This window comes from Polyodon spathula, chromosome 12 (assembly GCF_017654505.1).
Source record: "Polyodon spathula isolate WHYD16114869_AA chromosome 12, ASM1765450v1, whole genome shotgun sequence".
Classification (NCBI taxonomy): domain Eukaryota; kingdom Metazoa; phylum Chordata; class Actinopteri; order Acipenseriformes; family Polyodontidae; genus Polyodon; species Polyodon spathula.
Genome location: NC_054545.1, coordinates 28,084,656 through 28,099,638, shown reverse-complemented (window position 1 = coordinate 28,099,638; position 14,983 = coordinate 28,084,656). Strand labels below are relative to the sequence as shown.

General features: G+C 40.1%; 1 protein-coding gene across 9 annotated transcripts in view; it reads right to left on the bottom strand.

Moving 5' to 3' along the window:
• The window catches only part of LOC121323860 (protocadherin gamma-A11-like), a 103,121-nt gene that overhangs the window by 49,786 nt on the left and 38,352 nt on the right, over nucleotides 1-14,983 (bottom strand). The window contains exon 1 of one of the 9 annotated variants that reach the window (XM_041265149.1): nucleotides 11,087-13,685. The exons of 7 other annotated variants lie outside the window; for them this stretch is intronic. In XM_041265149.1, the coding sequence (XP_041121083.1) occupies nucleotides 11,087-13,543 (2,457 nt within the window). In that variant the 5' untranslated portion in view covers nucleotides 13,544-13,685. Of the gene's footprint in view, nucleotides 1-759; nucleotides 3,470-11,086; nucleotides 13,686-14,983 lie in introns of those variants that run through there. One more of the 9 variants, XM_041265151.1, reaches the window with a different exon arrangement.

The following is a 14,983-nucleotide window of genomic DNA, read 5'->3' as shown; positions in this document are numbered from 1 at the left end:
TGGTGTATATAATACAGTACCTATAGAAAGTCCACCCCTTTTCAGATTTTTTGTGTCAGTGCCTCAGAGTTTCATGCATTTAAGTAAGGATTTTTTTCCACTTATCTACACTCTCTCTCTCTCTCTCTCTCTCTCTCTCTCTCTCTCTCTCTCTCTCTCTCTCTCTCTCTCTCTCTCTCTCCTCTCTCTCTCTCTCTCTCTCTCTCTATATATATATATATATATATATATATATATATATATATATATACATACATATATACATACACATACACATATACATACACATATACATACACATACACATACACATACAATACATGTATGTGTATGTGTATATGTGTACTGTGTATGTACCACATAAACCCTACACACACCACACACACATACACACACACACACACACACACACACACACATGTATATATGTGTGTGTATATACACATATACACACATATACACACATATATTGCCATAAATGTATAAAGAACTACAAAGGGGCCCCATTAGGAATGAATAAAAGTTACATTACAATCAAATAAGATAATTTTATAGGTTTCACTTAGTAGGAGCCCGATTACTGTTCAGTCTTGTTCTGTTTAAAATTGGTATTACTTTGTGTTCATGTTGCTATATAACAAAACTATTACCAAACAGGGAAGAAAATATTACTCAAGGGCGTCTTAGAATGATCAAGTTAAAAGCTAGAGTGAACGTAATGCACGTGTCATAGAAACGGCTTAATTAAATAAGGCTCACCTGCATTGAAGAATCTGTGTCTTCTATTAGGTTATTCTCCATTTGCACATGAGGCATTGTCTCTGTTCTACTGTGGTCAACACGTACAAGGCTTTGGCTACAAGGTCTGATGTATCTGAATTCGCTCTTTCCCGAGTCAGTTGTTAAACACACTTCGTAATTGTACACATGTCGAAGTGTTCCTGTTCCTCCAGCGCCTGCATACTGGGGTGGGTAATATGGAATAGCAGTGAGGTTTCCGTTTGATTTATAAAACAGTCTGGATTGTCTCCATTTGCAGAACTTCACTGACAACAGAATTATAATGGAGACAATAAAAAGAAAGGAAACTGTAGCCAATGATACCACTAAATAAAACGTCACATTGTCATTGTAATCCTTATCCTGCGAGGAGTCATTAAACTCTGAAAGTACTTCAGGGAAGCTGTCTGCAACCGCCACGTTCACATTCACTGTAGCTGAACGAGAGGGCTGACCATTGTCCTCCACTAAAACAACAAGTCGTTGTTTCACAGCATCTTTGTCAACAACCTGGCGTAACGTCCTTATCTCCCCATTTTGCAGCCCCACTTCAAAAAGTGTCCTGTCTGTAGCTTTGTGCAGTTTGTATGAAAGCCACGCATTCTGTCCAGAGTCGGCATCAACAGCTACCACTTTAGTCACGAGATAGCCAACACCAGCTGAACGAGGCACCATTTCAGCCACCAGAGAGCTTTCAGTTTGTACTGGATAGAGAATCTGAGGCTCATTGTCGTTCTCGTCTTGCACAAAGATATTTACAGTCACGTTACTACTAAGAGGAGCAGAACCTCCATCCTGAGCTTTAATGTGGATTTGGAACTCTTTTATTTGCTCATAATCAAACGAGCGCACTGCGTAAAGTATGCCACTGTCTGCGTTAATGGAAATACGAGAAGACACGGGTATTCCATGATTCAATGTTTCTTCAAGATAGTAAGAAACACGAGCATTCTGTCCCCAATCAGCATCATTGGCTTTCACAGAAAATATAGATAATCCCGGGGAGTTATTTTCCATCACAAATGCATTATATACCATTTGATCGAAAACAGGTGCATTATCGTTAACATCAGATATTATCAATACAACTGACTCTTTACTAGAAAGAGAGGGATAACCTTCATCCGTTACAGTAATGGTTATGTTATATTCTGAGGTTGTTTCCCTGTCCAGAATACTTTCTGTAATCAAGGTGTAGTAGTCAGGCAACGATGATTGTATTTGAAATGGAATGTCTTGTGGGATTGCACAATGGACTTGGCCATTTTTCCCTGAATCTAGATCCTGGACATTGATTATAGCTATTGTTGTTCCAGGTAACGAGTCTTCTGAAACAGGACTCGAGAAGGACATTAAATTAACTGTGGGGATATTATCATTGACGTCAATAATTTCAATTATTACTTTACACAAATCTGTAAGACCACCGTAATCTTTTGCTTGTATGTTCATTTGAAAATGTTTAGCTTTCTCGAAATCTAAAATGCCAGATACTTTAATTTCACCAGTATTTGAGTCTATCTTAAACAGTTCAGAAACGCTGTCTGAGTGTGTAAACGAGTAGGTAACTTCTCCATTTAAGCCTTCATCTGAGTCATCTGCTTTTACTGTCATAACCAATGTACCTTTTACAGAATTTTCAGATACAGAAGCTTTGTAAACTGTCTGTTTAAAAACAGGAGCATTATCATTGGCATCCAGAACAACTATATGCATTTTAACTGTGCCAGACCTCTGAGGATCTCCACCATCTACAGCAGTTAATATTAAGAAATGTTCGTGTTGTTTTTCCCGATCCAATGGTTTTTGCAATATCATCTCTACATATTTGCTACCATCGGGTTGTTTGTGTAACTTTAAATTAAAATTATCACTAGGTTGAAGTGTATACGATTGAAGAGTATTAACGCCTACATCAGGATCGATGGCGCTATCTAGAATGAAACGCGCTCCAGGGACAGCTGATTCACTCATTTCCAATTTAATTTCATTCCTAGGGAATATTGGAGCATTGTCGTTAATATCTCGTATTTCCACTACAACACGAAACAACTGCATCGGGTTTTCAAGGATGATCTCAAAGCTGAAGCTGCATGGTGAATTCTGTCCACACAATTGCTCTCTGTCTATTCTTTCTTTAACAACCAGTATCCCTTTATCTGTATCAAGCTTGACATACTGACTGCTGCCTTTAGTAACGATACGAGCTTTCCCAGATGTAAGTCTTTGAATATCTAACCCCAAGTCTTGAGCAATGTTTCCTACATATGAACCGTCTGTCATTTCTTCTGGAATAGAATAACGAGCTTGTCCGCAAAGCACCTTGGTTGCATACACACAAAGAATACATATCTGTACTTGCCATTTGAGCGTCCAGCCTATGTTTCGCAGGGCGATTTCAAGTCGACTGAATCCAAGATGTAACATTATAAACATCTGATTATACACAATACCATGGGCAGGATATATCCAAAGATACTATATTTTAGTAGAAAGTGTTGATATAATATCCAGGTTTTCCAATAGATCCCGTCTTTCTGTCGCCGCGGTGTATGCCTTGTAATCCAAGCACTGTATATCAAGCTGCTCGTTTTGTCTGTCTTGTACTGAGCAATAATAGGGGAGGTCCTGCTGGATTTCTGCTACAGAACATCACCTCGTTGATCAACAGCGGCACTTAGAGTGCAAGTCAAAAAGTGCACAATTATTTGTTAAAGCTCTGTATGTTAATTGAATATGTATCTAATCAAATCAATAATTATCCGATAGAATATTATTATTATTATTATTATTATTATTATTATTATTATTATTATTATTATTATTATTATTAGATAACTGTACATTTAATAACTGGATATACATGAAACACCTCTATACAGATCACATTCATATTTAAGAATTCACAAGGGTGTGACAATATACCTGTTGAATATTCCAAAGAAAATTATTAAGATGAATAGACACAGAATTGTCATCAAAATCAAAACTTTACTACAATACTTATTAGTGTCAATCAGGGCCGTCATTTGTTATAGATTTGATGTGAAAACGAAATTTAGTCTCATGTATATAGGGCTGGACTGTACGTTTTCGGGTTTGCACAGCTGTTGCATCGTTGTCTTTTTCAAAGAGGATATCTGCAGAAAATAGTATTGAAGGTGGTTCCTTACAGTGTTAGATACATTCTGGTAGGTAATGTGATACATTGTTATAAAATCAATGCAATCCATAACTTTTTTTCGAGTTTGTTATAAACCAATTTCGTGCTTTAAAAATACGTGTATTGCACATTTTGTATATCTCGTTGTAAACTGGCTCAATTACTGTCTGCTTTTTGATATGCATGATGCTAACTACTGTTTTAAAATGTTACATTGCTTAATTTGGATTTATATAAATCATTATGGAGTGTTATTCATGAAATTCAATGGATGTATTTTTCTAACATATTTTCGCCGTATGAAAATGTTGGTATTGTTTCGTCAAAAACACAGGATGATGTTGACAAATTTGCCAAAATAAAAGCGAGACGTTATGCTCTTTTATTTTATTCATGACTAACTGGGTAAAGATGTTATTCAAAACGTTGTTAGATATGTCTACTTTCGACATTCACAGAATCGTGGTGCTTATTTAGCAGTTTATATTCATTAGTTGTATTTGATACAGTGTCATTGTTTGCGGAAAGCAGGTGAAATGTATCAAAATTAATTTGAGGTTGTAAGTATGTATCAAATCGAATGAGATGTATTCCGATGAACTCTCTAAAATAAAGAGTTAACTGCATTGGTGCACACGATCGGACTGTAATCAATGCATTGAATCGGCGTTATCAAAACACTTTAGACCCATTTGAATGGTCTGTGTGGTCCCCCATGAGTAACACATGGGGTCCGTTAGGTGATCACTAACGCATTGAATGGTGATGATAGCTAGGCAGTCCGCCCCTTGTACCTTTCGCGTGCTCGTTTCTAACTAGCCTGCTTACAACGTGAAACCACACACTTAATCTTATATTATGAAAAAACGGTGTTATTGTGTAATCAAGGTGTTTTTTATGCTTTAAAATGTATATTCCAGTTGTTTATATGACAACCCAGTCTCACGAGCGAAACGTTAACGTTTCTGCATTTCTGCTTTTTTTCTGCTTTTTTCCAGCACTGTCCAGTTTTGGGCAATGGCCCAGCTTTCATTGAGGCTGAAACACCCATACTAGCTTGCCTGTCCCAAATGGCCTACCCTTCTCCCGAATGTCATAGTTCCGCTTCTGGTGGCAGCCCGCCACCTGGAGTTGCACCCGGGAGAAGTTGTGGGCAGTGTCCATCTGGTCCTGGAGCCTCTGGGCATACTCAGGTCCAGAGGGAAGTACCTCGGGGTCGGGTGGCCAGCCAAACACCAACGTAGCCAGGGTCTACAGCTCCCTAACCATCATCAGCATGGCCGGGGTGCAATTGGTGGAATCCTGCACCATGGATCGACATGCCAGAAGGACCAGGGGTAGCTATGGGTCCCATTCCAGCTGGTGCTTGACAGTGGTGATGGACAACCTGGTCGCCAATGTCCCGTTGAACTGCTCCACCAATCCATCGCTTTGGGGCTGTAGTGGAGTGGTCCTGGTTTTCTGAATTTCCAGCTGTAGGCCCAGCTCTGTCATTACCCGGGACTCAAAGTTCCATCCCCGGTCCGAGTGGATCTCCAGGGGAACCCCAAACTGGCAGACGAACCCCTCCAGTAGTGCCTCTGCCACCGTCACTGCCTCCTGGTTTGGCAGGGCATATGCCTCAAGCCACTTTGTGAAATAGTCCATGGCAACTAACATGAAGCAGTTTCCTATCTCGGAGCAGGGAAAGGGGCCCAGGATGTTGACTCCAACCCTCTCCATAGGGCTGCCGACAGGAAACTGCTGGAGAGGAGCACGGGATTTGTCTGCCGGTCCCTTCTTAGCAGTGCAGTTGTCACAATGGCAGCAATAGTCCTCCACATCGTGGAGGCACCACCCCCAATAAAAGCCCTGTTGGAGTCGCCACCACATCTTGTTGATTTCAAAGTGGCCTGTACCAGCGGCGCCATGGTGAGCCTGCAGCAGGGTAGACTGAAGGCCCTGGGGCACGATCACCTGCCAGTGAGACCGCTGTCCTGTTGGAGCCTCCCATCGGTGCTACAGCACTCCATCTCGGATCACGGAGGTGGACTGCATGGCGATGGCCCCCCAAGGGGGGCGCTGCTGTTGCTAGACTCACTGCAACACAGGGATGAGATTGGGATCCTGTTCCTCTAGCTGCCGTTATTCCATTGCCTCAGTGATGGTCAGTTGCCTACAAGTAGGTCCTGAGTCACTGCCAGATGAGCAGGGAGACAGCGGTGTCTCCTCACAGGGCAGCCGCTTCCTCTTACTGCATGCCGCTGGACCAGCCGCAGTTGATGAGTCGGGAAGGAGCATTTCGGTGGCTGCTTGCCGTCGGCCAATGGGCCCGATGTTCTGGGTCCAGCCAGGGTAAGGGCTGGCCCTCCAGGAAGATGCAACACCCCCACTCGTAAGTCCACCTGGCCCACGATACAACGGAGGAAATCCAGTCCCAGAATGTAGGACTTCTGGACTGTGGCAATGCACATGGGGTGTGGATCCACATGGTCTCCCTTGATGCCTTTTCAAGATGTCTGACTGCATGATGGTGATTGTCCACCCAGTGTTCAACAAGGCAGTGCAGGTAACTCCCTCCACGGAAACCGGGACATGGCAGTGGTTGTCCATGGTGGTCCTGCTGACTACCATCCCCGAGGGACCCTGCTCCACTGTGACAGGGTTTCATTGTGGGGTCCGCTGGCCCCCATTTAAGCAGACCCCTGGGCATTTCCCATTGCTGGCCGAAGGTTGCTGGCATTCACAGAACGGAGGCTCTCCGTACACTTAGTGCGCTGATAGCCAAGCTGTCCACATGTCTAGCACAGGAGGAGTGGTCACTGATGGACTCCCGGGCTCTGGGCTTCTACTGCCCTGAAAAGAGTGATGATCTTGGGGAGCCAGTCAGAAGACCCCTCACATGGAACAGCCTCCTCTGCCTCTCTCTGCACAGTCTGGACTCGTGGTGGACCCCATTGCGCAGGTCCCTGTCGCTCCGTGGCCCAGACCACCTCCCTCTCCTAAGACAGTTCCACAGATTCCCTCGAGGCTTTGGGGTTAGAGGAGTCTTACTTGCACCCACAGTTCTACGGTCTTGATTGCCTCCACAAATTGGTCCCTGGCCAAGTCTTCCTGCAGCACAGGGGGCATGTGCACAAAGTTTCAGTGCATCAAGACCTCTATCGCCACAGCTAGCACATAGAGGGTCTCCCCTACTTCCATCCCCGGAGCTCGTTGTACAGCAGCCCTGGTTGTTGGCTGCTGCCAAACTGGCTCTGAAGTCCGCCTGTTGCTTCGATGCCAGAGAGAGCAGGCAGGGTAGTGCATCCTCTGGCAAACACCCATCTTTCCAGGCAGGCCAACAGATTGAACTGGGCATGGAACATGTTGGGATTGCTGGCGCCAGTCCCCCTTTGATACACTCCCGGTGTTTGATGGCTCACACCCCTCTGGCCGGTCAACCAGCGATCCCCATCTTTCCAGTGAGGGCAGCTCCGACTCCTCTTAAGGTTCCTTCTTAACTGATCACAACATCCCACTCTGACACTAAATGTGGCGATGTCAAGAAGGAGACAAAACAGAGCTGATCGAAGTACAACCCTTGGCTTTATTTCCCACACAAAACACTGACCAAAATAATAAGTTTAAACAATTTACAGGTTTCAGTCCCTTTTCTCCAGGATAACCCCTATGTCCAGCTCCCAGCCCCTTTTATCGGGGAGCCAGAGGGAGGCAGTGCCCGCTTCAGCCAATCCAAAGCGGACATTTCACCAGCAGGGAAAGTCCCTGCCCGGCAGCTGTGGGGAAACTCCCCAGCCCATGGATCTGGAAAAGTCCATGTCTGGAAACTCCCCAGCCCAGGGATCCAGGAAATTCCCTGCCTGGTAGCTGTGGCACCAGCAGTTCCAATATAAAGAAAAAAGGCAGTGTATATTTTAGCACTATTACAAGACCATGTACAGAATTAAAACGAATGTACTAAATAATATTAATTGTTTTGTAACAATTTAATTGGTTTAAAAGCAAACAAAATGATCCATAAACTAATGTTCACAGAAAAAGAGAATTTCGACAAAAGCTGCCGCAAAGCAAAAAGAAAGCAGTCTCACGTGAGATGGGTTGGCATATAAACAACTGGAATATGCATTTTAAAACATAAAAAACACCTTGATTACACATCAACACCATTTTTTCCATAATATTATAAGATTAAGTGTGTGGTTTCACGTTGTAAGCAGGCTAGTTAGAAACGAGCACGCGCAAGGTACAAGGGGCGGACTGCCTAGCTATCATCACAATTCAATGCGTTAGTGATCACCTAAGGACCTCATGTGTTACTCATGGGTGACCACACAGACCATTCAAATGGGTCTGATGTGTTTTGATAATGCTGATTCAATGAATTGATTACAGGCCGATCGGGTGATTATTACCCCTGGCTCTTTTTGTAAAGCCCAAGCAATACATTACTTCTTTTTTTTTCAATTATATGAAATAAGAGTAGTCTAGTGTTCGTAGCTGCTACTTAAATGATTTTAAAATAAATGCTATACTGCTATTTGTTTAGTGTTGCAGTAGTTATAGTATGTAACTGTGATATGTTTACTTGACTGTGATATCGGAAGCTGGAAACAGAGCAATGTGGTTTACTTACTTTGAAAACTCAAATGTTTCAGTGAAAACGACGACCGCAATATTACACACTTTATTACTATAAAATTAGTGGAACGACATTTTTAGAGTTTGTTGTAAACAAGTGCCGTGCTTTAAAATTTTTTGCATTGCATACTTTTTATAATATATTTTAAGAATAAGAACGATGTTGACAAAGTGCAGCGCTATCTCGTTGTAAGCTGGTGCAATAACTGCGTTTTTTTTTGTTTTTTTTTTCTCAATCATGATGCTATTTGGGACAGAGTGTTCAATGTTGATACAACTTTGTCGTTCCCCCCACAGATTTTTTCTTTTTTTTGTAAAATTATTCCCCTGGTGTCAATCAATAGCCTACAATCTGCCACAGGAATATTAGTTTAAACATTAGATCCCTGAACATTTCAGTTGAGTAAATTCAAGGTATTTTACATTTCCTAAGCTGTGTACTGCCGTTTTTATGCATTAAAAAAATTCGAAATATGCACTACATTTAAATGGAATGCGTAAAAATGTGTATAGCAATTTTGCTTCACAGCTTGTCTGCCTCCCCTCCCCATCTCCCCCTTAAACTTACACTAACAACTACATCTCCCAGAATACAATGTGTTCAGTTATTAGGAAATAAGAAAAACAAAACAAAAAAACAAAAAAAAAAAAACTAAAAAAAATAAAATAACAACATTATCCAGTCTCTGTCTAGCCCTGTTGTCTTACAGCTAATCACAGTAAGAATAAAACACACCAGTCCAGTTATGAATCCAACTGGAACCACTGTCAGAGGCAACCTCTAAAAATGGTGCATATAATGTTAAACTAACTGTTTTAAAACGTATTAATGCATTTCCTTATGTTATCTATCTGTATGGCTTTATATTTAAGTTTTAACATGTTTAAGAATATAATGTTAAAATATAAGTAACAATTTGCAGAGTCAGTGTGAAACCTCAAAAAAATGTGCTGAGCCGATAATAAAACCTTGTAGAAAATACGCGTGGTTGTACAGAAGTTCAAAGTAACGTTAAAGTAAAAATAGAAGGCTTGTTTTTAAAGACTACCCTATTGCCATTAAAGAATGTACAGTGTTTGTCGAGATTACTTTTGACTTTTAGGTACTGTTGCATTTTACTTCCTGAAGCATAGCGCCAATACCTCTGTACAAAATAGCCGGGCTCCCTTGCAGGAGCAAATATCGGGCTTATGTCTTCATGTTTAGATTGCTTCTCCTATCAACCTTCACCCATACCCCCGACCCCGTGCATGCTACACTCGCCCCTGCCAGCCCCATGTCTGCCCTCGTATTTGCTCACCAGGTTACAGGTTTCAAAGTGCCTTCACTCTGATACCAATGTAGCGAACATCTGTTCCCGCAAGCATTCGTTTGCAGGCGGGGGTCAATTGCAAGCGAAGGACCTCCCGCTTTGAAGCATAGCGCCGTCATAGCTGTACAAAAGAGCCGAGCTCTTGCAGGAGCCGATCTCTGGCTTATGTGTTGATGTTTAAATGCATCACCTGCCAGCTCTGACCCCTAACCCCTACCCCCGTGCACGCTACAATATATTATATTACCGCTAAATTGTGGTACTAACTCGCGTAGTTTGCTATGTTCTGAATCCTACTAAGTTCAATTACCTACCTACATTGATGCCAAACCTACCTTCTTACCAAGCCGCATACTTCTTTGGTACTTACAGGTTAGTTGCAAAATCATGTCACTAAACAATAGGATCTGAGCAGCAGGTGGATGTTTTTCTCATTAGATAATACGATCGTTAGGTCACATATTACGCACTCAGAACACAATGGAGAATAGAGAATAACATATAGGTCATTAGACACCAATAACCAAAATCATAAACTTTTTCAACATACATAACTATGCACCAGCACAGACTAATATTAACTCCCTTGTTACCTATGGACAAATACTAGTTATTGCAGATTAGATAGTCAAGTCATTGCGGCATCCTTTACCTTCCCCATACCCTCTCATTTCTATGAATAATTGTTTTAAACAGAATATATTGAGACAGTGCTTACAAACCCCAAATCGAAAAAGAACAAGGCATGTAGCTCGCACGGGGAGCTCAAATGAGTTATTCGCAGGTGAAATAATGTTGTGACATAATAATGAAACATATAATTAATCCATGAACAGAACAGACATTGGTGGTCAAACCGAAATATAGAATAATGTTATTTATTTGTTTTACTTCAAATGTCATCACCTAAAAATACGCCAATTACAATTCTAACAGGTTTTCAAAACACTTTTTTATAAGCCCCATTCAGTATATTAGATATCTGAAATCTTTATTTCTGGTTTGGTCAAATGCATTGATTGCGTTCTTCTGTTAAATAGTTTTGGGAATCTAGTCCCTATAGTGTTATGTGATGTTTTAAAAAGTATACTATATGAAGCTATACAAATGTATGCATTCTATATAACACAGGATAATACCCATATATAAACATATATTTTGGGTGGACACGGTACATTGCTGACACAATGACATTATATTCAAGACTCACCTGTTTGAAAGGGTCCGTGTTTTCTATCAGGTTAGATTCCTTCTGCACGTGCAGCAACGTCGCTGCAGCACTGGGGTCAACACTTGCAAGGCTCTGGCTACAAGGTCTGATATATTTGAATTCACTCTTCCCCGAATCGGTTGTCAAACAAACTTCGTAGTTGTACACGTGTTGAAGTGTCCCTGTACCCCCGGCGTCTGCATAGCGGGGTGGGTAATACGAACTTGGAATGGCTGGGAGGTTTCCGTTGGATTTATATAATAGTCTAGAATGTCTCCATTTGCAAAACTTCAGTGACAACAGAATTATAATGGAAACAATAAAAAGAAAGGAAACTGTAGCCAATGACACCACTAAATAAAATGTTACGTTTTCATTGTAATCCTTATCCTCTGCATTGTCACTGAACTCTGAAAGTACTTCAGGGAAGCTGTCTGCAACCGCCACGTTCACATTCACTGTAGCTGAACGAGAGGGCTGACCATTATCCTCCACTAAAACAACAAGTCTTTGTTTCACACCATCTTTGTCAACAACCTGGCGCAACGTCCTTATCTCCCCATTTTGCAGCCCCACTTCAAAAAGTGTCCTGTCTGTAGCTTTGTGCAGTTTGTATGAGAGCCACGCATTCTGTCCAGAGTCGGCATCAACAGCTACAACTTTAGTCACGAGATAGCCAACATCAGCTGAACGAGGCACCATCTCAGCCACCAAAGAGCTTTCAGTTTGTACTGGATAGAGAATCTGAGGCGCATTGTCATTCTGGTCCTGCACAAAGATGTTTATAGTCACGTTGCTGCTAAGCGGCGGAGAACCTCCATCTTGAGCTTTAACGTGGATTTGGAACTCTCTTATTTGCTCATAATCAAACGAGCGCGCTGCATAAATAATTCCACTGTCTGAGTTCATGGAAATATATGAAGCCAAGGGCCTTACATTAATGTTTGAATCTTCAAGAATGTAAGTTATTCTAGCGTTCTGGTTTGAATCGGAGTCTTGAGCATGTACACAAAATATAGATAACCCCGGTGAGTTATTTTCCATCACATATGCCTTATAGATATCTAAGTCGAAAGTAGGTGCATTATCGTTGACATCAGATATTTTAATTAATATTGTTTTGTTATTGGAAAGGGAAGGGGAGCCTTCATCTGTGGCAGTGATTGTTATGTTATATTCTGAAAAACTCTCACGATCTAAAATGCTATCAGTCACTAACGTATAATAGTTTGCTAATGACGATTTTATTATAAATGGAATATTCTGATTGACAAAACAATTAACTTGACCATTATTCCCAGAATCGAGATCCTTTACATTAATAATCGCTACTGTTGTTCCTTGTGGCGAGTCTTCTGGAATAGTGCTAGAGAAGGACATTAGGGTTATAGTAGGAACGTTATCATTCACGTCAATTATATCAATTATTACTTTGCAAGTATCTGTAAGACCCCCATGATCTCTCGCTAATATGTCCATCTGATAATGTTTAGCTTTTTCATAGTCGATTCGCCCTACAACTTTTAATTCACCTTTTTTTTTATCTAGTACGAACAGTTCTCTAATGTGGTCTGTAATGTGGGTAAACGAAAAAGTTATCTGTTCGTTCGATCCTTTGTCAGCATCAGTTGCATTAACTGTCAACACTAAAGTACCTTTTAATGAATTTTCAGGCACAGACGCTTTGTAAATCGCCTGGCTAAAAACAGGAGCATTGTCATTGGCATCAAGCACAGTAACGTGGATTTTAACTGTGCCCGACCTCTGAGGATCTCCGCCATCAACAGCAGTTAATATTAATGAAAGATCATCTTGCTTTTCTCTATCTAGGGAGTTTTGCAGCATCATCTCTACACGTTTACTGCCATCTGAATTTGTTTGTACTTTTAGAAGAAAATTATCAGTAGGGTAAAGGGAATAGCTTTGGAGAGTGTTGACGCCCACGTCAGGGTCCACAGCGCTCTCTAATAAGAAACGAGCTCCAGGCACAGCCGACTCGCTTATTTCTAATACAATTTCATTCTTCGCAAATGTAGGAACATTGTCGTTAACATCCAGAATTTCCACCGTAATACTAAACAATTCCATGGGATTTTCTAGAATAACTTCGAAACTGAAACTGCAGGGAGATATTTCGCCACATAACTGCTCCCTGTCTATCTTTTCTTTAACAAGCAATATTCCTTTATAACCATCTAGCTGAACGTATTGATTGCTGTTTTCAGAAACAATACGCGCTGTACCAGATATTAGTCTTTTAATATCTAATCCCAAATCCTTTGCTATGTTCCCTATAAACGACCCTTTCTCCATTTCTTCTCGAATAGAATAACGAACTTGCCCACCTACTATATGTGCAATAGAAACACAGACAATGAATACGTATACTTGCCATTTGACTGTCCATTTTATGTTTTTCAAGGCGATTTCAAGTCGAATTAATCCAATACCTTCCATGACTTGTCAAATAAAATCATACACCCCGATTCCCACTTCCCAAAAAGATAAGGCTTTATTAAAATGATCCTTTTTAAACAACCCCGAGCGTCCCGAATATGCTTTTTCTATATCCGCAGTTTCTGTGTTGTAATCCAGACACTGCATAGAGCAAGCAGATCTTTCTGTCTGTCTTATACTGAGCAATAATATGGGAGGTCCTGCTCGATCTGTGCTTGCAGAACAGCACCTCGTTGATCAACAGCGGCATCTAGAGTTTAGCTTTATAATATGTATTTAAAGCTATACTCCGAATGTTCGTTTTATTTCGTGTAATAGAATAATATAGTAGGAAACCAGAATAAAATAATCATTGCAAAAGAAACAACACAAAAATAAAGAACAACACAACAAATGTGTCAATACTAAAATCATGGATGTTGCATTTATTTTATCTTATTGATTTGTCATTTACTATATTGCATTATTAAATAATTGCAGAGTACTTGTTTGTTTTTATTACAATCCGATGGGAAGATGCACTTTTGGACCACATAACAGAACAAGAACTATAATGTCCCTCTACCATCTGACTTTGACAGTTGGTTATATGTGCACTATTTAACCACAGAACTAAGACAACTGAATTCAAGTAAAATAACTGGTGGTGTTACAGTTGTTGCCTGTTTTATTCCTATGACTTGCATAATGTATATCTTAATATTCCTGAATAGAAATTCAACATTTATTGCTAATGTTATTCCAATCACACCCTTGTTTATTATATATCTTGGTATGCCTAAATAAATAACCATTCAATTTTCAAATACATGAAAAGCAATGCAATAAATAATCTGTCTCACAAATACAACGATCCCCAAATATTATTAATTTAGTAGCAATGCAGAACTATTAAATGAGAACATCTGTCCTGTATCTGAATTTCACCTAGGCAGTTAGAATTCAACTTTAGAAAAACGCCGTTTGTATTTTCACTGCAGTGTCAGTTCATATAAAACATTTCTTAGGTCTATATATGTAGTATTTACTTTGTATTTATGTCGCTGTCCGACAACTTGGTTCTGAAACATAATTCAGCTCACATCGGCGCTGCTGTGTTCAGTATATTGTTCAGTATATATATATATATATATATATGTATATATATATATATATATATATATATATATATATATATATATATATATATATATATATATAGAATAAGACAACCACCTTGCAAAGTGGTACCTTCTGACGCTATAATAACCATTATTATTATTATTTATTATTATTATTATTATTATTATTATTATTATTATTATTATTATTATTTAATTAAATGGGAAGAAATAATGTGCGAAATCGCATTTCAATAAAACGACATCATAAATAATATAATAATTAAATTATAAACTATGTAGCAGCATAAGTTAAACAAGACATTTTACCCCACGCTTT